The sequence below is a fragment of the Marmota flaviventris genome, chromosome 10 (assembly GCF_047511675.1).
Source record: "Marmota flaviventris isolate mMarFla1 chromosome 10, mMarFla1.hap1, whole genome shotgun sequence".
Taxonomy (NCBI): domain Eukaryota; kingdom Metazoa; phylum Chordata; class Mammalia; order Rodentia; family Sciuridae; genus Marmota; species Marmota flaviventris.
The window spans coordinates 49796820-49819930 of record NC_092507.1 but is presented as its reverse complement, the minus strand read 5'-3'; the positions used below and the strand labels follow the sequence as shown (position 1 = coordinate 49819930).

Below are 23111 nucleotides of genomic sequence, written 5' to 3'. Positions count from 1 at the left end.
CCTTAAAAGTACTTTTGAATAAAGAAGTAAAACAGGCTGACAAACTTTTACACACACTAAAAAGCAAATTCAAATTTGTACTCCTAAATCACACATTTTAACTAATAGCCTGAGAGGTAGAGGGTTTTATTCTCTGACATTATTCAAAATTCAAAATTCCATAAAGGATGATCAGTTGTTACACATAGCTCAAGATGTGTTAATAAAAGTCATTATTATCAAAATCAAAGACATTATCTAATACTTCATCTTTCTATGTTATCACTGTAATATTTCCCAAAGAAACACACTGATGTCCCTCCATTAGGTCTTCTAATGTTCTGAAAAAGTATATGCAAAAATGGTATTCTTCATCAAAGTCAAGCCCAACTCCACAATTCTGAAGTTCATCAGGACCATGAGGCCTTCTCTTTCAATGTTCTGCACCTTGGCCAAACCTTTACTTATTTATCCTCGTATTTTCTCAAAGCATCTGCTACTGCCGGCCTCCAGACTCTGGAAATCACCAAGACACTTCCAAAGCCCATTAATGTAAAAGCCAAGAGCCAGAAAAGGTGCTTCCTTAGATGGACTGAAGACAAAAATTCAAATCATACCTTCCAGCATTTGTTTCCATGTAAATCACTGTGTGTGTGTGCCGGTGTGTGTATGTATACAAATACGAAAAATATATATTGACAATTTATTTCCTATTAAATGGAGAAAGAAATTTTAGTAAAAGGTTATATTCTCAAATATATAAAAATTTTAATTTTGGGTGTACTCAAAATTACTGTTAGTAGCAAAACTAGTTTCACAAAAAGATGAAAAGAGCTGGCTAGTGGCCTATTAATTGTATATAAAATGAGTAATTTTTAAAAACACAGAAATACTTGAAAAGCATTTCCTAGGATAATGCTAAAACATCTTTCAAATATTCTGACTACTCACAAGCATACATCCAAACATTTGTGTGATTTTCTCCTATCAATATGGTTAGTGAATTGTGTTTTTACTGGCTGTGGGAAAAAAAGTTAAATTTAAGGCCATAAGAGGTCAAGTTAATAAGACTTCACTGTACTAGTAAACTTCATTTTTTTAAAACCTTAGGAAACTAGATTAAGTCATTCTCTCAAAGATATAAAGATCAACATTTTTTTCAACTTGATTCGAATCTAAATAAGAGGTCAGTTACTTACAGCAACTATTTTGTCATTCTCTTGGATTTGGCCATTGTAGTATGCAGCACTGCCAGGTATTATACTTTTCACATAAATCCCTGAAGCTTCCCCTGAAGGTACACAGCCATATGGAAAAAGAAGAAAGCTCTAATTAGGCCTTGATTGCAAAATTCACATCAAGAGGTTAATTAGCTGAAGAGGCTGACTGGAGGTTTGATAAATACTATTTTGAACACAAGCAGAGAAATTGATGGATTATTTCAAACTGTCACCATCACAAGTGACCCGAATTCAAAATGATTTGACTGATGACTACTCTTCTGGAAAAATAATCAGTAATGGAACCTTGATGAAATGCGCTTGAGTCTAAGCTGGAATTCAGGAGAGCCCAGGGTAAGTCTTGGTCCATCTCCATTCTCACTGCTGACTTGGCATGAGGCATCATCATTTTTCACCAACACTGTGACAATGGTCTCCTAACAGGTCTTCCTGCCTATGCTTAGTTGGTTCATTGCTCATGTAAGCTATCCAAACACAGAAGAAAGAAAAGTACTCATGCTCTTTACGAAACCAAACCAGAATGAGCTCAGAACATGAAATAATCCTTATACCATAAAATAAAACAAAGGCTAGATAAAAAGAAGGGAAACTAGGAAAAAAAAAAAAACATGGCTTGGACTAATTTTGTATTTATTTATTAATTTTCAAATGAACTCAAAACATTGCTTATTGAAGAAAAATACACATCTGTGGATTCCTGCCGCAGTCCGGCTGCAGCAAAATAACCAGGGGGTGACGAACAACTTGTGTACATTGATACAGCAGGAGTGGGAGCCGTTTATTGTAGGACAACAGAGGTATTTATACATTCCAAACAGCTTATCTTAATTAAATAAACTCGATACAGCAGTCAACCAATAAGGAATCTCCACACTTAATGGCTCGCTGGCATTACTTCACAAACCACTCCCTCTGGCAAAATGCCAGGCACCATCCAGACTTGTTTATAGACTCTAACAGATTCCCACTGCCTACTAATATATGAATTTCACAGAATTACATTCAAGGACCTCCTGATAAACTTATTTTTCGATGTCATCTCTACTATATCCCTTTAAAAAAAATGTCTACACACACCAGATTCTGACATTCCATCAAAAACTAAGTTCTGTCATAATTTTATATTTTCTCTCATTTAATTTTTCCATCCTGTCAACCTCATCCCTTTCATCAAAATCTTCCTTTTTAACTCCTAGCTCAAATACCTCTTTCTTTGTGAATTCTCCATTTCCCTTCATCAAACTGAATCTTTCATCTGCTATACCATGACAATTTGCTCATATCTCTACTAAAACATACATTTCAGTTATCCTCAAACATTTAAAGTTTTATTTTATTTTTTTATTTGAGACAGAGTCTCACTACCTTGTCTAGGTTGTTCTCAAACTCCTGGTCAAGTGATCTCACTGCTTCCACCTCTGAAGTGGCTGGGACTTCAGGACTACCCTATAGAACTAAACAAGGGTTGCCTAAAAAGTCCAATAAATAGAATACAGTAAAACTTATTTTTTAAGATTACCTGCATGAAAAGCATGATGAGTTTTAAATGGTCTAGTTCTTTTGATTCACCTGCCCACCTTCCCCAAAACACACAATTTCAAAAACTTCTTTTGATGGTAAAGTAGTAAAATGATTATTTTCCTTATTCAATAACATAAACATCAGTTTTCCTCAATTTCTATCAGTCACTCACTTTTATTTACAATCTAAGCCATAAGTTTAGAAACTAAACTATGATTTCTTAACCAGGCTTATCATATTGACAACTACTCAATACGGTATTCTTGCAACATTATTATAAAACCCAGACTTAGCTCTTTTGGAACTTATTTAAATTCTGAATCTAAAAAGGTGGCAGTTAGAAAAATCTAAAGGTTTGAAAAAAAGGCATTTCATTAGGCTGAAATAGCACAAGGTGGTCTGACATGAATTTCATTCAGGACTTTGAATACATTAGCACACTTAATCTTTCTCACCTGCTGTAAGTATGCAAAATAACAATTTTTTTAAAAAGAAATTACCTCTCTAATCTTGCTATTTTTTCAGAAAAACAAAAAAAAATTTGAACTAAATTCTCATGTAACCCATCGATATTTTCGAAATATTTACTTTTTTCTTACTTTAATAATTCTCTCGTAATAAAAGAAAAACTCTTACAGTTAAAATTACCAAAGTTAACTTTATAGGTCAAAGTTGAGAGAACGTCATTATTCAGAGATACTTGAGCCATGTATTTATCCTCACAATGCATAAATGTATTTCCTTTATGTAAAATGAAAATAATTCTAACAAAATACTTTTGTGTTTCTTTAGCAATTAAACATAAGTAATATTTTTCACAATATGCAATATATGCAGTATTTATCAGACATAATACCTTAAGATATTGTTAAATATTACAATATTTAAAATATATCTATTTTAGAACACAAGGAGGTTCACTTCACCTGTTATATACTGAATTGGACAATTAAATTCTTTGTTAATGACTATCAAACCAGTTATTAAACTACTGAGATAAAAATGTGATTCTCTGATCACTGAAAAGTAACTGCCTGCTATTACAGATTCATGGTTTTATTGTTCAAGGTTTAAATTAAAACGTGCAGGCACTTAATTTTAGTGTCTGGAAACCTTTACTTCCTTCACAATTATTTCCAAATATAAAATAGAAATGATTCATTTACCTGTATGTGATGTTCCAACATAGCCAACAATTCTAATACCAAGACTCTGTCCATCTTTTTTAATGAGTTCAACATTGTAAGTTTCAAAAAGAGAAGAATTGTCCTAAGAGGAAATAAATTATATATGTTTAGTATATGACTGTGTGGACACACTCAATTTGTGCAAGATTTGCCAAGTTTTTTCTGTGACAAGCTGCTTTGTAAGATGGTTCCTGTGACATTCAGTCCCTGGAGGTACCCCCATGTTTATGTTACATTACATGGCAAAAGGGAGATTACCAAGTGGGCCTAATCTAATCACAAAAGCCCTTTAAAAGAAGTGCTTTCTTCCACTGGTAGCAGAAAGAGAAAAAGATTTGAGGTCTGGGGATATGGCTCAAGTGGTAGGGTGCTCACCTGGCATGCGTGGGGCGCTGGGTTAGATCCTCAGCACCACGTAAAAATAAAATAAAATGTTGTGTCCACTGAAAACTAAAAAATAAATATATTAAAGAAAAGATTTGAAACATAAGAACTCAACTCGTGGTTTGAAGATGGAAGGGGTCATATAAGAAGGAACTGGGGGTGGGGAGCTTAAGGAGCTGAAAGATGTTCTGGCTGATAGCTACCTAAGAAAAGGAGACCTCAGTCCCCCAGCTGCACGGAGCTGTATTCTGCCAATAATCTGAATGCACTTAAAAGTGGATTGTTCCAAGGATGTCCAGGAAAGAGTCCAGCCAGGTCAACACCTTGATCTTGGCCTTGTAAGGAAAGAATCTAAGTAGACAGCCTAGCCAAGCCCACCCTGAATTCTGACCTACAGAAATGTGAACAAACGAAGGGTAATGTTTTAAGCTGCTAAATGTGTAGTAATCTGTTATACACTAGAAAACTAACATTCACTTAGAAAAACCTTAGTAATATTGAAAATACTGACCCTAAACATTTTTGTGGGGAGGTAGGGGAAGCAGGAATTGAACCCAGGGGCACTTAACCACTAAGCCACATATCCAGGACTTTTTACTTTATTTTTTAAATTCTGAGACAGTGTCTCACCAACTTGATTAAGGCCTCACTAAGTTGCTGAGGCTGGCTTTGAACTTTTGATTCTCCTGCCTCAGCTTCCTGTGCGACTGGGATTACAGGCATGTGTCACCAGCAAATTTGCTTTTAATACTTCTCATTAATAAAAACATTTCTGTAAAGAAGGTATCTAAACATATAACACTTTGCTTTCAATTCAAAATAGGAATATTAGAAAGTCAAGTACTGAGGGCTGGAGATATAATTTAGTGGTAGACTGCCTGCCTAGCACATGTGAGGTCCTGGGTTCAAGTCCCACCACCAGAAAAGGAGGGGGAGTAAATAATTGATTGGCTCGAATTCTCATTTATCACACAACTTCACTGGTCCTTCACTAAAGAAAAAGACTAGGTAGCTAGAGTAATGGAGAGAAAAGTCATGGTTATAACCACAATTTGGAGAATTTTTTTTTTAAATTAAAGCTCTAATATTATAGATTTTAAAAGTTTCATTCCTATGGTTCCAAGTAGAAAAAGACAAACAACTTCCCAGAAGACCCTGAGTGACATCTCACAGTGGCCTTCCACCCTCAGAGTCACTTCTCTTTTCTCTCCTCCTCCTCCTCGCACCTCCTTTTTAAAGTTATTTCTTTGCTTTTGCCTTATTCATTCAGAGTCTGTGAGATACAGTAAGGAAAACCTTGGAATGAAATAAAAGGATCTGTATTCAAATAATTCCAGCTTTTGTAGATTTACTCTCTATAATGCCTTCAATAAGTTCTTTAGTTTTCTCATCTATTAATGGATAAGACCTAACTTGTAGAAGTACTGTGAAGATTTCATCATGAAGCACCTAGACATTGACTAATAACTATCATTATTATTTTATAACTATAAAAACTACTTGTTAACAAATATAATAAACATTATTATTAGTATCTAATTCCCTGTGGCCAGTGTGTTTCTATTAGTGATACTTCTCATACGTACAATGATCAGTATTTATAGCTTCCCTTCCATCATCTAGATGTCTACCCACCAATCTAATAAAATCGAAATTTGGAAAATTTAAAATTTTCCAATTTACAAATCAGTAGCTGAGGCTCAAGGAAACTAAATGACTTAATCCTAAAAACAGCAAAAAAGAAAATCAGGTATATATGGTTGTCTCCAAATTGGGGTCTCCTCTGCTTCACTCTGAACAATGAGATGCTGCTACTCGTGCCCATGTGGCACTGTGAGTAGAAAGGATTTCTTATCTTTCATTGTCTCATACCTCATGCCTGATTTAAGAAGTATTAGAGCACTCACAGAGGAAGGGCTAGTGTTGGCAACAGAAGCAGGCAGGGCAACCGGCAAAGCCACAGGAGTAGGAGGCATTTCTGAAATTTCGCCAAATGGGTCTCTAGCCACAAGCATCCTGACTGAATTCCCACAGTTCCTCAGCACTTGGGCAACTTGCTCACTTGTCATTCCCTGCACATTCGTGCCACCAATCTTCAAGATGTGGTCCCCTGTCTGAAGTCTTCCATCCTTTAATATAAGAAAAACAAAATTATTCAGAGAAATCAATCTAATTCACTAATTGATAACAATTCACCAGACTTTCAATTCTGACAAAAAGAAGGATCTAAAATGTTGAGCAAAACACAGTATTTTTAATGAATGGCTGACTTGGCAAAACTAGAGCCAGGGTGTTAATGACAATGTATTCAAGGAAGAGATCAGAAAGCCTTGACCTCAAGGGAGGAGGGTCAGAACAGAAGCCTCTAACACAAAGCTAAGGAACAGGAAAGAACAACTAGCTCAGCCCACATCTACAACAGGAAGTTGCCAGTGTGAGCAGAAGAGAATGAGGAAAGAGGAGAGTAGATGAAGAGATGAACTACTTAACAGCAGGTATTTCTCTCATGATGGGCATTTCTCAGTGTGACTGGGACCGGTAGTCATTGGAGTGTTTTAAATGGAGGAATGACATTATCTGATTGACTTTTTACAAGATCCACCAAGATTCTGTGCTTAAAATAGATTATAGGAGAAACAAAGCAAAGATACCAATTGGGAAGCTTTAGCAAAACTCTGGGAAGAGGTCACATCTTGGACTTGGTTAGTAGTTGAAGTGTTGAAATGGCAGATTCTAGATTTATTTTTAATAAACTGTCAACCAGATCTGCTGATAGTTTCTACATGGGGTATGAAAAGAGAAAAAGGAATCAGAACCCCAAGATGTAAGCCTGAGTAACTAGAAAAGATAGAGTTGCCGTGAAATGAGATAAAACTACAGAGGAACAGATGAATGGGAATGAGTCTGGAGTTCCAAGCCAGAGTTAAGCAGACTGAATGCCCATCAGACATCCAGGTGGAATTATAAATTATACAGCTGGATTTACAGGGCTGCAGTTCAGGGGAGAAATCCAAACTGCACATTTGAATTTGGGAGTCAAAGCACATAGGAGACATTTAGAGTCCTGATCACAGACTTTTCCGGGTTTTTTCTGTTTTTGTTTTGTGTTTTGTTTGTTTGTTGGTTGGTAGTGGGGATTGAATCCAGGGGCATTTAACCACTGAGTTACATCCCTCAGACTCTATATTTTTGAGACAGGGCCTTGCTAAGTTGCTTAGGGCCTTACTAAATTGTTGAGGCTAGCCTCAAACTTTCAATCCACCTGCTTCAGGCTCCTGAATCACTCGGATTAGAGGTGTGAGCCACCAGGCTCAGCAACGTGCTCTCTTTCTTAAGCTGGATGATAAGTACATTGGTGGTTATTATTGTGATTATGACATTAATATGCACAGACATTGTATTTATTCTTTTATGTGTATGTATGTCAGAAAAATTTGATACAGCTTATGAAAATGTATGTCAGTTCAAAATATTTATAATTTGTTTGTGGAGTTTGTGAAATAGCTGATTCATCTGCAGTTTCACCAATTTGTTTCATCTGAAATTTTGATTTCTCTTGAATTACCATTTATACAGTATATGAAAGGTAACAAAATGTCAACATAGTTGTTTTCAAAAAAAATTATGCAGGTTAAAAATCACTTTCTCATATTATCTCCTTCAGAGAACAATCAGAAATTGAGACTCAAAAAGGGTGACTGACTTGACCAAGCTCATGAAGCAGCTAGGTAGAAGAACCAAAATTCAATCCAATAGACCACTGATGTTTTTCCTCATTTACTTATATTTGCCCTGTATTTTGATATCTCCAGAGTAACGTTATTGTAGCAAGGTGATCTCTCACACATGAAGGCTATTATTAGACAGAATATTTACTGTTTCTCAAGAAATTGTAACTGCCAAAAAGTTCAAATGGAATGAAGATGAAAAAGTTATTTTGCAACTGGGAGAGCAAGACAGCTTAGAATAGAGCATGACTGTTGGGTTAATTTGATTTTTAAGCTTCATAATCCTGCTTCCAGGTGGCACCTTCTATAGGCTACAGATGAAATTCTGAAGGAAGAAGTTTTTAAAAGCGTTAAACTGAAGTCCATTCACCATCCTTCCTTTTCTCCAATTTTGCAGGATCCTGAATGAAGGAGGTCTTCAGATCAAAATAATGAGTACAAAACTCTGGGCTTTAGTATAAATACTGCAGAAGGTGCTAGAAGTAACTGCAAGTGAAGATAAGCAAGTTTGCACATATACAGTTGAATTCAGACACATTTGGAAAGATCTGAGAAAGGAAACAGACGCAAGGAGAAATTATTAGAGAAAAAGGAATTAAGAATTGCCTTATTCCATTTTCCCTAATAAAAAATCATACTTTAATAATGATAATTTGATATTCTGTTCTCACTCATTCAAGAAAGTTGAAGTAAAATAAACAACTGCTCAAGAGAGTCAGTGTCCTGTGAATCAAACTACTCTTGAACATAATTATGAGCTGACTAAAAGAGTAAAGAATAGCTAATAAATGTTTTCATACTTGACTTGGTAAAAGAGGGGCATTTCACAAAAAAGTATATATTTAGTCACTTCATAGGCACTCTTTTTTCCTATTTTACCTCATCTCTTACTTTAAAATGATGTAGATCATTTGCATCTGTCACTAAAAGTCATTTTCTTCTTACAGAAAAACAGGTGTTCTGGAGGAATTCATAAGTGCAAAAATAGTCATTAGATTGATAGGAAAGACACCAAAATGACAGCTACCTTGTCTAAGTCCAGCAGCCCCAAGCACTGCACTTTATTGATATATTCTGATCAACATTCTCCTTCCATAACCTGTAGACTGAGTGAGGGAACCAAGATGCATAATAAATTATATCTTGTTCTTTAACAGAAATCATGAATTAATTAAAGCTAATAAACAGCTATGCCAACATTCAAGCATAGGATGCTAATCAAATATTCAATTATAAGTTTATTTTAATCCAAAGATTCTTCTAAAAGGAAAAATGATGCATATTGCCAAAGATAACGTGAAAGGCAAAAAATTAAAATGTTTGATGCAACAGGATATCACACAATCATAGTAAAAATACTAATAATATCACTTATAACCTAAAAAGAAAAAATTCTTTAGTCCAAGTTAACGTCTTTTTGCTAAAAAAAAAATTCTATGTTAAGTTCTCTGATACATTGCTGTAGATAATTTCAATTAAAAATTATTTAAAACAGGCACAGCAGCTCATGCCTGTAATTCCAGCAGCTCAAGAGGCTGAGGCAGGAGAATCTCAAGTTCAAAGCCAACCTCAGCAACTTTGCGAGGCTGTAAGCAACTCAGGGAGACCTCAAAATTTAAAAAAGAAAATGAGCTAGAGATGTGGCTTACTGTTTCACACCTCTGGGTTCCATCCCTGGTATCAAAAAAATTCAAGTTAAAAATAAAAAATTATTTGAAAGACTATAGAAATTCAGAGCTGAGCTACAAAAACAGTCAAGAGATCAAATTTATTACTCCAAAAACTTAAAAAGGGACCAAATATTTCCATAACTCAGAAAATGAAATCATTATTATCTTTGCTTACAGGCCGGTTCTATTATGGGTCAAAAGGCAACATGTCATTAACAGAAAACAGTGACTTTATAAAATACACACTCTTTCTATCAACAGATTAAAGTACTAAACCCAAGTCTTCATATCCATCCTACTCAAATCCCCAGAGCACGCATCAACTGGTTTTTAAAGATAAGGAAAATATCTGTCTACAGAATCACTCAAAACAAAACTGCTTGGGGAAAACCACCAGTTTAGTGGCTAAACCTTGCTTACTCTTGACTAAAGTCCTCCATAGTCCACACCCCTGTCCAACCCTTCCTTGGTTCCATTCCTTCTTAATAGTAAAGGTTACTGGATAATTGCTATGATTCATACTACAAATGTCTCATGCCAAGATGTCAATGATTTATGACAACTTTTAAATAGGCTATGTTATCACAGTCACCTTCTGAACACAATGGGATGACCAATGGATCTTACTTCCCCAGAATTCCTCCAGACCATGTGAAAGAGGTTTCTACAAAACAAAGAAGTTTTACACCACCTGTTATCAATTTCAAAACAAAATTGAAAACTAGTTTCTGAAAAATTTTTATACTTTTGTCATAATGGGATAGAGTGCTCTAAGACATGTCTCTCAGGCACTATGGATACTCAAATACTCTCCAGTATCTGAAAGTATCTGAGGATTAGTAATAGAAAGGCCTTTCAGTTCCCCTTGCACAATATCATGTATTTTCCTACCCAAAATTGGCCCTAATTATATTAACTGACCAGTATTATAACTAACTAGATCTCAACAAATGCTTTCAAAAAGCTTCGCATACATCAACTTTTTAAAAACAATGACTGTATGCCAGGCACGGTGGCATATGCCTGTAATTTCAGCAGCTCACGAGGCTGAGGCAGAAGGATTGTGAGTTCAAAGCCAGCTTCGGCAACTTAGTGAGGCACTGAGCAATACGGCAGGACCCTATCTCTAAACATAACATTAAAGGGGGGGGTGGGATGTGGCTCAGAGGTTAGGCGCCCCAAGTTCAATCCCTGGTACCAAAAAACAACAATGAAGGCTATTTTCTTCCTAACTTCCTAACATTCGGGGTAATCCACAGGGAAAGACAAGAAGAGCTTTGGAGTCAGACACACCCAAATTCAAAAGCTAGCTACTTTGGCCAAGCTGTATAGTCAAAGGTCAGTTACTTATCCTAATCTAAACCTTAAGCAATATATGAATAAATTCCTTTCTCATAAGAGTGTGGGCATTAAATTCAACAGTACATGTAAAATGTCTAGCCTAGTGCCTTGTTCATATCAAGTCACCAAATGCACCCATTTCTGATGATTCTTTAAGCTGCAGTGATCTCAATGTTGTCACACCTTCTCAACTCAAAGAGCTATTTTATTAAACCTCTTTAAAGAAGAAATACTGAACTTCTTTACTAATTTCATAACACAACAATATTCTTTGAAAAAGCAGTATTAGTTAACGCCTTTAAAAGGATCACTCTATGATCACAAGTAACCTCGATCATGCCTTCACATTAATGACCTAAGACAGCCATATTCCCCTACTAGGGAAATCACCACAGGCCTAAAACTGCTAACCTTGGAAAGGCTATCTTATAAGGATGGCACTGCCTGACATCTGGGAGCTCAGATTCTATGGACATTCCCACTACATTGTTAAGAATGGCTCACTGTGCTTGAATGATTTGTTCAACATGCTTTCTCCTGAATACCAGCTTTTGTCTGCAAGTCTGGGACTTTGGTATGTCCTGGACAGTGTGTGCCTACGTGACCAGCACCTAATAAACCCTGGGCTCTGAGTCTTCGATGGCTTCCACGCAGACATTTCTGATACTTCACTTCATGTACCACCCCCCCCCATACCAGGGATTGAACTCAAGGGCACTCAAACACTGAGCTAAATCCCCACCCCTATTTGTATTTTATTTAGGGACAGGGTCTGAGTTGCTTAGCACCTCATCATTGCTGAGGCTGGCTTTGAACTCACGATCTTCTTGTCTCAGATTCCCAAGACACTGGGATTACAAACATGCGCCACCATGCCCGGCTCATGCCCCTTTTCTGCTATTGTTTTGGCTTTGTATTCTGTCATTATAACAGATCACAGCCATGAATCCAACTGTATGTTGAGTCCTATGTGTCCTCCTAGCAAATCCCAGGAGGTAGTCTGGGAGACTATTTCAGAATCATGAAATTACACTAAGAAGTAATTTGACCAGAGTTAGTGGTGAACCCATGACTCAAGCCTTTATCTGAATCTAATGCTCCCATGCTATGATGCTATGCTCTTTCCTTTCAGAGATGCTTACTCAAGATGTAGATCAGTTGAGAAGAATCTGCCCAGAGGAAGCTAACAGAAAGTGTATAAACCACATCTTGTGCCACAGACTGGTGTATTAAAGGACTACAGCCAAAATGAGTTCATGAGTTATAAGAAGCCTAACACTGAAAAGAAAAAAAAAAAAAAATTGAGGCCAGGCATGAAATAAATGGGTTATAGCCATAAGGTTGAAGGAATTTTACCTGCCATCAGCTGAGATGAAATAAAGAAGCAAACACAAAACTGTCCTCATGTGTATACCTCACCTTATTCCCTCTAGAAAAAGTCAAAAGTTCTGCTCTTCTTAGAGCTGGCTATTCTCTGTTGATAGATTTGACCAAGACTGCACAGTGTTCATCAAGAAAAGGAAAGCATTAGGATCAACTTTTGATAAATAGACTTAAACAGCAAAGCATAGTTGAACAGATATGGGCTCTATCTTGACTTTGTCACTTCCCAGCCATGCAACCTTGGGCAATTTCTTAACAGTTCCCCCATGTCAATAACTTGGAAATAAAACTCATAAGACTGCTCTGAGGATTACATTAGAATAATGTATATTAGGCAGATGACAACATCTGCCATAAGCATTTGCTTCTCCATTACAACTCTGTGATGGGCATAACCCTACCCCCTCCTTGATGATCTGAAATAGTGACGATCCCTTCCAGTAAAGGGCAAAAATCAGACTTGGGCTTTTCCCAATATTGTGTCAATAGAATTAATCTGGGAAACTCTGCACATCATATTGTCCTTGTGAAATTCATAGTGCAACTTAGTACATTAAAAAGCCAGAAAATTCTTATATTAAAAAAATATTTGATTTTATTTAAATTTATTTGACCCTTTGTTTTTCAAAATAACTACTCTACTTTGCACTTTGAAAAACACTACTCCAGCAAACAAGCCTATTAAAATTTCTGGTGGGGTGGGTGGGAATCGAAATACTCCAAAATGTTTCATCCCTTTGCTAGTTACAAAAAAATCCTTTCAAAAAAAACCCTCAGGGCTGAGTTGTAGCTCAGTGGTAGAGTACATGGTTAACATGCAAGAAGCCTGGGTTCAATTCCCAGCACATATATACATACATACACACACACACACACCCCCCTGTAAGAATATTATGTTTTGTGCCACAGATGTGTTTTAAAGACCCATAAAATGAATATTTTGTTATCAGATCCTTTTACATTGTTTAAAATTGTTGAGGCCACAAAGATGAGGATTATGAAATGGCACAAGAAACTATTGGAGTGACAGATGTGTTCATTATCTTAGTGGTGATGGACAGTATGACAGTTAAAATTTTACATGTCACTTGGTTAGAGTGCAGCATAGAGCTGCTTGGCAAAATGCTAGCCTAGATATTGCTACAAAGGTATTTTGTAAATGTGAGTCTCATCTACAAACTAGATGTGACTTGTTTGTGCCTAGTGTGTGCTATGTGATCAACAACCAATAAAACCCTGGGGTCTGAGTCTCTGATAGCTCAGATGATTTCAGGGTAATAACCACTGATAATATGAATGAACCTCATCCAATCAGTTTACAACATTAAGAACAAAAACTGAGGTTTCCTAAAGAAGAAACGAAACTGTCTCATGCCTGGTAACATCTCACAGCTGGATAGCATCCTGCCCTGGTCTCCTAAATATCTTGCCAGTTTACCTTAGAGATTTCAAACTCAGAACTACATTAATTCCTGAGTTTCTAGCCTGCTGGCCTGCCCTATAAATTTCAAGTCTTACAATGCTGTGAGCTAATCCTTAAAATAATCTCTTACTACATACATATATCCTATTGGTTCTATTTCTCTGAAAAACTCTGACAAAAATGAATTCACAAGTATATACCTATGTCAAAAGTTATTAAATTGCAGGCTTTATATAGGTGCAATTTATTGTATGTCAGTTTTACATTAGTAAAGCTCTAAAATATAACACTGAAAATTTCAGTGTTTTCATTTATGAATTATCTGTCAATATCTACTGAATTAGAAATTAGCTCCAAGAATTTTTTAAATATATAATAATATAGTAACATGTATTAAAATAATTAGTGTATATATTTTTAATTTTAAAAAGAGTTTTATTTTCCCAAACAAAAAATAATAGTGAGAAGAGTGTTACTTTTCACATTTGTGCAAAACTCTTAAAAGAAGACAACTAGATTCTCTTATCTCATTCAGTATTCAATATGTTGTGAGATGTTTGGGTTGAAATATATGAAGAGAATCTGGCCTCAATCAGATATACACTTGGAAAAGGGAGTTGTATTTTAATAGTCCTTTCAGCCAATTCTTCTTTGATAACACACCCAAACCTGACAAGTTGTGATTTCTTAAGATCAGCTGTAATGTGGAATCTAAAGCCACATCAAAAAACTTTTAGACACTGTTTCATTAAACCCTTTGATCTTTTACACATAAATTACTTTGTCATATCACATATTGATCTTCAAAAAATATTGATTCATAGAGTATACAGATCTTCCAAAATACTGACATATTTCATTATACATATAAAAAATCACATTAGTGACTATCATTAATAACATACTCAAAAAAACTCTTTAAATACTGGCAAGTTTAAGCTCATGAACAAAATTTTTCAAAACTTTAATTTTTCTCGAAAGCTGAATTTTTGTCATTGTCGTCAGTACGGTGGCACACGCCTGTAATCCCAGCAACTTAGGAGGCTGAGGCAGGAGGATCATGACTTCAAAGCCAGCCTCAGCAACTTAGTAATGCGATAAGCAACTCAGCAAGAACCTGTTTCTAAATAAAAATATTTTTAAAATGGCTAGGGGTGTGGCTTAGTGCCCTCGAGTCCAATCCCCAGTACAAAAAAAAATTTGTCACTGCCAACACCGCCAAGAGTTTCTCCTAAAATAGGTTCACTTCATTAATTGTCAAGGAAATATCCATCAAATACCTAAGTCTGAATAACCACAATTTTTCTGTCAATTATTAGTTCAAAAATAAAAAATGCTGTTACATATGAAAAATGGCTTCTTAAAAAGAAAAATATCATTTGATTATTACAAAGTGAACGTTGCTATGCATAATGATACTGTTACTTATTTGTAGAGAGTCTACTATGTGCCCATTTTTATCATCTTTATAGAAATTTTTATTATATATATTATCCTTTTAGAAAAATTTCAAAATAAATCCCATTTGGATGTTTTTAAAAAATGGCTTCTTTACTTCACAAATGCTTTTTCTCAAGATGACCATGCTTTGGTACACAGGAGTGTATGCATACCTCCCATTTTGTCCTTCAATCGTAAATAGACATGTACCAAAAGGTCAAATTTTTTTACTAAATTGTATTGTTTCTACTGCATCATAAAGAACCATACATGGACCTGGAATTTTTTACTTTCTTGTTGCAAGAGCATGGCCAGAAAGAATGCAGTGACAGTCAGTAAAGATTGAGGCCACCGCCTTGTTTTGCACTACAACACCAGCAATTCTTGTCAAACACTATTTCTGAATCATCAGTACAAATGTCAATGGAATAAAAGGGGATAATAATATTTTATAATAACACAGTAAGATAATAACATCTTAGTATTACTGTACAAATAGTTTTGATTTCATAGACTCCCTGCAAGTCTCAAAGACCCCCAGAGGCCAACCAATCAGAACTACCGCTTTAAATAAACACTCTCAGGTGCTGGAAGGACAATGGAAACATCAACAATTCCACAGTTTGTATATAGTAAAAGTAATTTTGATCAGAAACAAGGGGCTAAGGAACTTATCTCAAAGCTGCATTTGCACAGCAAGTTTCTGAGTTTTAGGGGCTGAGGTTGTGGCTCAGTGATAGAGCACTTGGGGGTCCTGGGTTCAAATCTCGGCACTGCATGTAAATAAAGGTCTATTGACAACTTAAAAAAAAAAGAAAGAAATACAAAAAGAATTAAAAAAAAAAAAAAAGTTTCTGAGTTTTCTTGTTTTTTCATTTTATGTGGTGTTGCAGCTGTTGAAACCCAGAGCCTCCTGCATACTAGGCAAGCAATTTACCACCGAGCTATACCCAGAGCCCTGTCAAGTTTATTTTCACTTATATGTCTATTAGAAGAGATAAGTTTATATCTACCTGGACAATTATCAGTGAAATTTTATGTATTATTTGGATTATGGAAATAATTACAGTTATTTAAGATTTATCATGGATGTTCTACATAATATGAGCTCTTTATTCAGTGGGTTTACAATCAAATTTCTAAAAACTGATATGGCTAAGTGTGGTAACCCATGCCTATAAAGCCAGCACCTTGGGAGGCTGAGACAGGAAGATTGCAAGTTGGAAGCCCACCTCAGCAACTTAGTGAGACCTTGTCCCAAATAAAAACTTAAAAGGGCTGAGTGTGTAGCTTAGGAGTAGCAAAAAAAACAAGCAAAAAAAACCCTTAAAATGTGATATTTAACATTTTCTTTCCTCTAAAATTAAGTAAAAATAATGGCTAAATTTTTAAATGGTCCACTTTCAGTTTAAGCACTGCTAAATAATGAAGGACAGAGATTTGATTTATAATAGCAGAAAATTTTAATTCAAGTGACATCTTACATGTACAATATTAGGAGAAATGTTTATTATAATCATCAGACCTTCTGATTTTATCATTATGCCCTTGAATTATACTCTGGAGAATAATACAGATGTTCAAAATGTACTAACAACTATTTTCAACAAGAAATATTATCCTTTGATAAATTTAAGAAGGTTGTTCCCCCCACCCACCAAAAAAATGTTGCCCATGTAAAATAAAGCAGAATACACGTTAGTATTTATGGAATAAGCCATTTTTAAGCTGTAGTTAAACTCTACTTATTGAGTCATATGTCCTAGTAACTCATGTTATAAAATTACAACTCAAGTCATACAATTTAAATTTTATAAAACCAAAATGATAAAAGGAAATCAACTTACTCGATCAGCTAATCCTCCAGGAACTATGGTCCTCACAACTACGCCACATGACTTTCCTCCAACTATTCCAAATCCTAATCCAGAGCCATCGTTAATGAGTTCAACATCCTCAATATGGCCCCAACAAACCTATGAATTAAAGGCAAGTAAGAACCACGATACTGGTACAACACACAGATCTTAACTTTCCAATACAGTCACTACTAAAATGATAGATTTACAAGAAAATGAATATTCATACACTTAATTAAGGCAGCAATCCAGAGGCTAAAATTTATAGGCCCTGAACTAAGGATCTTATATCCAGGAGAGAAAAAGCTAAAACACAATTAAAATGCAAGGCAGAATATCAGACAAAACATTGTAGCTCTAAGAGGACAAGAAACATTCCCCAGTCTATGACCAAATCTAGCAGAAGGCCTGGCTTGTATAGGAACCAATAAATATGTGATTGCTTCAATTGAAAGTCACAGGGCTGGGGATTTGGCTCCATAGAAGTGTACTGGTAGTAGTGTGTTCACCTAGCAGGCACAAAGAGCATCAGGGAAGAGAAAAAAAAAAAAACCCTTAACTTGAATTGGAAGTCACAAAATGTTAAGAAGACTTCAGAGGTTTGGGGGAGAGAAGAGTCATAAGAAATGGCTGGGGTGTGGCTCAGTGGTAGAGCGTTCTAGCATGTGTAAGGCACTGTGTTCGATCCTCAGCACCACATAAAATAAAATAAAGGTATTGTGTCCACCTACAACTGAAAAATAAATATTAAAAAAAAAAACATAAACTACACTACAAAGAAGGAAGACAAGAACAAATTTGGACCAGGTAGTGGAATGGGTCAAAGATACAGTCAATAGATTGAGTTAACTGGGAAGACAAATGGGAATTCAAGGTTTTAGAAAATGGAATGACAAGGAGAAGGCAGTGGCTTGTGAAAATTAATCTGGCAGCAATGTAAAGAATGAAATGGTAAGAACATGATGAGGTAAAGAGACAAATTTAGGAGGCATTAATGAGGGAAAAGAAAGGCAGACCCAACTGAAGATATTGTTAATAAAATCATACAAATCAGACAAGAAGAAATAAGCACTTTTCCTCCGACTAGCAGGTTTCCATGAGAAATGTGCATTAAATTCATATAATCCAACAGCAGAACAATGTCTCCCTCTCAAGATCATGAGGGCATAATCATTATTTAGTTCTTCTATTACATAAAATTGGAAAACTACTATGCAATGTTAAAATAAACAGGAATATAGGGAATATTTAATAAGCTCATGTCTGGAACAATGCCTAGTAACTAGGAAGCATGTTTGTTAAAATAAGAACCCTGGCTGGGGGCTAGGGTTGTGGTTCAGTGGTAGAGTGCTTGCCTCACATGTGTGAGGCACCGGGTTTAATTCTCAGCACCACCTATAAATAAATGGATAAAATAAAGGTCCATCACCAACTAAAAGAATTAAAAAAAAAAAAAAAACAGTAGAAGAAACCTTGCTAGGCACAGTGGCACCCACCTGTAATCCCAGCGGCTCTGGAGGCTGAGGCAGGAGGATCATGAGTTCAAAGCCAGCCTTAGCAATTTAGTGAGGCCCTAAGCAACTCAGTGAGACCCTGTCTCTAAATAAAATACAAAAAGGGCTGGGGGTGTGGTTCAGTGGTTAAGCACCCCTGTTCAATCCCTGGTGCTCCTCCACCCCCCAAAAAAGAAGCCTGAATCAATGACAGCAGCTACTGCTCACAGAGTGTTAACTGGCACCAGCCCTACGCTTGGCTCTTCACACACCTCTTTCAATCTTTACAACTATTACTAGTTTTAAGTAACAGAGAGACTGAGGTGTGGAGAAGTCAAGGACCTGCTGGTGTCACACAACTAGGAGAGGAAGAAAGGGACGTGAACCCACCAATGCATGACTCCAACACCCTTATTCTTTATATGCTAGACAATGTCCCACTTTGTCCATTGTAGTTATTATGTAAATTGTGCTGTATAAATATTACAGAGTGTAACAGGAAAAATGCCTATACTTTAATTTGTGTTGTGACCTTGTAATGTACCAGACAGTTTTTTTTCTTTTGTCCCGAGGAATGAAAATTATATAAATCAGCTAGCACTTAGTGTTATAAGAAAATAAGATTTATTAGCAGGCATTCTGAAGACGCTGGCCAAAATCTGGTAAATGTTACAAAGCAGCTTTAAGAAATTCCTAAAACAGACATACTTTTTTTCTTCCAAACTGTGAAGTATATATCCTTACATGAAAAAAAAAAAAAAACCTACTATAATTTTGTAGCATCAATAACCTACCCATAATCTCCCATTATAATTCATAAAAGTAATGTTTTTGAAATGTTAACTTTCTATAAAGTTAACTTTCTATAAAGGAACATAAGACACCACCACCAAATAAACTACACCTAACACTCAATTTGACCCCTATATTAAATAATAATCTTAAATTAAAAGTCCCACAGGACATTGAAAAGACTAAATAGCCCTTCATGAAACATCTTGCTTAAATATGATGCACTTGGAGATATGATCATCCCTCTTGACCCATGACAAGTAAATGACACCTGAATATATACTTCTTATCACCAATAGCATAATTCAAAATTATTTTCCCAAGTTTGCAACTCACTGTTTCAGGCAGAGTTGTATCAGCTGAGCTGGTAGAAGTCCTGCTTTTTGTGTGGACTGGTTCCCTGGCTACAACCAGATGCAAAGATCCACCCGTTTGTTGTAATAATGCAATTGCTTGCTGGTGAGAAATATTGTGATCCAGTGGTGTGTGATTAATGGCCAAAATCTGGTCATTTTCCTTTAATCTTTGATCCCTTAATCATATAAGAAAAGAAGGTTATGTTTAAAGTGATCTAATAACTTGACTTTTAAATATCTGTTATTTAAGTTCAGCAATTTATTGCTTATGGTACTATTTCACTCAATACATTTACCTGAATAATTATGTAGATACATAACAGAGCTCAGAGTGCCTTTTCATAACACTTAATAACTAATGTACTAATTAGCTAGTGCATCCCTATATACACACTTACACACACACATTTTAAAAGTCAGTTGGTTAGAAAAATAAACCAAAACACTTTAGAAGGCCCTACTGCCAAGGGTTAGCAAGTGTGAATACTGCATGAACCCTGTACTGTTGGAAGCTTTCCAATCTGATTTCTATCCATACTATACTAGGATAACCGTTTTCTGAACTTCACCAAGAGCCTCCTCGCTGGCAGGTTCACCCCATCTCCATTTTCTTTACTTCTTTATCACTTGTCAGTAGAGGCCAAATACTCCTTGAAAACCCATGGCGATTACTTCCAAACCTATATCTAATCCCTTTTCTCTCTCCCAAACCAATCTCCCAACTGCTAACAAAGGTTAAAAGGACAACTAAAAAAAAATAAAAATAAAAAAAATAACAATCTCTAAAGAAAAAAAAAAAGCACTACTATAATTAAAATTGACTGAGCCCTTAGGAGTCAGGTACTGTGTTAAGCGCTTTACGTGCATTATTATCTCGTGTAATCCTCACAATCACCTTTAAAGTAGTTAAGTTTTACGTACAAAAACTTAAAGCTCAGACTACCTTAACACCTTATCTGAAGAGTCTGACTCTGAAGCATAGTCATCACCTGCTATGGTAACATGCATTCTAAGGATAGTCTACAATTTACTATCCTGGTTTACTGCATTTGACTATTATCTTCCAAATACCATTGAAATACTATTCCTGCTGGCCAAGCAACAGTACCCTAACACTTCCTTGTCCTTCTTTGTCTCTTTTGGATCCACCCATCTCCTCCTTTCCATTCCTACTCTCCAGTTGGAATCCTCACCTAACATCTAAAATCTAATTCGCAAGATTCCATCAGATTTACATTTCTAGGCTCTCTGCATGCTGGTATCTTTTCCAGTTCAAAAATGTGTAATGATCAGCTATTGCTAACCAATAAAGAAAGCAGCAAAGAAATGAAAACAAACTCCTGTCATGACTATTTCATAAAGGAACATTTTTACCTCTTAAAATACAGGAAGGGATTTATTTCAGAATAGAATAATCCTTTTCACAAATACAATTTTGAATTATGACGAGTCCATTATATTGCCCCCTGCCTCCTTTTTTCTCTCATTTCATAACAGGTCAGGAAAACCTTGTCATGGACCAGAATATCAAGAATACTGACCTCTAGGACAGAGGGTAAACTTGGCTGGTCTTGAAGGCCTCAATGTTCTGCCCCTAAGTACTCTTCCTACTTGGATTCTGTCCACACAAACTATTTCTTCAACTACTCTGACTTATGACTTCTCTCTCAAATATGTGTGGCATTTCCTGCTCTGGTATAAACTGTTCCCTCCACATCTAATACCTTTCTACTCTACTCAGCCAAATTCAATTCCACCTGTCACCATTCAGTTGAGTCTCATATCTCAGTCCACAATGTTCTGAACCACTAGTTCACTCACTAAATACTCAGGTAGGTTAAGCATGCTGCCTACAGAGTTAGCTAAGTCCTTCCCTATTGGATTTTAAGTTTCCTGGAGACAGGTACTCATGTTTTGGAGTCTTCCTTGGAAAGAGCAAGTTCAATATCTCAATTTATTTATTTATTTATTTTTGGACAGTAGTGGGGATTGAACACACTGGCACTCTACAACTGAGCTACATCCCTAGTCTTTTTGTTAAATTTTGAGATAGAATTAAGTTGCCAAGGTTGGACTTGAACTTTCAATCCTGTCTCAGCCCTCCCAAGTACCTGGAATTACAGGTAGGTACCCCTATGCCCAGTTAATATTCCAATTTTTGATATTAAAATAGTCTTTCACAATAAATCATGTAGCATTAAAAATGTTGTTTAAAAATCTTTTCATTAATATTAGGAATGACATAATAAGGTGAGAACAAGATGTAAAAGTGTATATATTCTATGACCTTGTCTTTACAAAAAAGAAAACATTATGGACTGGGGGTATAGTGCAGTAGATCAAACCCATTATTCTCACAATGTATGTGAGAATACTGGGTTTGATCCCCAATATTGGGAAAAAAGAAAAGAAAGCATATTTCTCAGTTGTATCAGGATGCTCAAAATTCAAATATTTCAGCATTAGGGTATAAGCTCAGTTGTACAGCACATATTTAGTATGCACAAGGCCCTGGGTTCAATCTCAGCACATTTCAAAAGAAAGTTTCAAGTATCTTGAGACTTTTATTTTTACTTACTATATTTCCATACTTTATAGTTTTTTATTATATGCATAACAGATTTTCATAATTTTAGAATATTTTTTGAGAATGCTGCTTGCGAAGCATCTCCCCGGTATTAAAGAAACATTTCTTCTTAAATGTAAATACTACAGGACAATATACAGGAATCATTTCCATTCTTCCATCTCCATATCCCCCTTTCTCTAACTTCTTCAACTAAATTTCTATTCACAGCATGTTCATCCAGGGACTCTCTTAATTAATCCTAAATGAGTGAGATACATTTAAATCTTTTTAGCCCTGATCTAACTCATTTTTCATAAGTCCTTAATTCACCCCTGGATTTTCTATTTTCTAAAAATCAATCTATTTTAATCTACCTTTTCCCCTACCCAATAGACTTCAAGGACACTTCCTTTCTCTCTGAGTTAAAATCCATTCTTTCCAAGATAAAATCTGCTCAGGGAATATAAACTCAATCCAGGATAAATAAACTACTGAGGAAAATTTGGATTTTTTTTGACACATTCTACTTAATTCCTCCATGCAATTATTTATACTTATATTTTAGTATATAATTATACTATATATACAATTAAATTCCCCACACTAATTTGTAGTTTATATAATTATACATAATTATACCATATAAACATATATGCAATTTAGCTCCCTCATACTAATTTTTATATACACACACATATTGAATTCACACTTTCCATTCAAGAGGAAACAAGTTCTTGTGTCTCCA

General features: G+C 35.6%; 1 protein-coding gene across 7 annotated transcripts in view; it reads right to left on the bottom strand.

Moving 5' to 3' along the window:
• Positions 1-23111, bottom strand: part of Patj (PATJ crumbs cell polarity complex component) — a 387785-nt gene that overhangs the window by 327700 nt on the left and 36974 nt on the right. For all 7 annotated transcript variants that reach the window (XM_071617901.1, XM_071617905.1, XM_071617899.1 and 4 more), the window contains exons 6-10: positions 19778-19973; positions 17145-17273; positions 6220-6441; positions 3908-4010; positions 1179-1270 (exon numbers count right to left, since the gene is read on the bottom strand). In XM_071617901.1, the coding sequence (XP_071474002.1) occupies positions 1179-1270; positions 3908-4010; positions 6220-6441; positions 17145-17273; positions 19778-19973 (742 nt within the window). The remainder of the gene's footprint in view (positions 1-1178; positions 1271-3907; positions 4011-6219; positions 6442-17144; positions 17274-19777; positions 19974-23111) is intronic.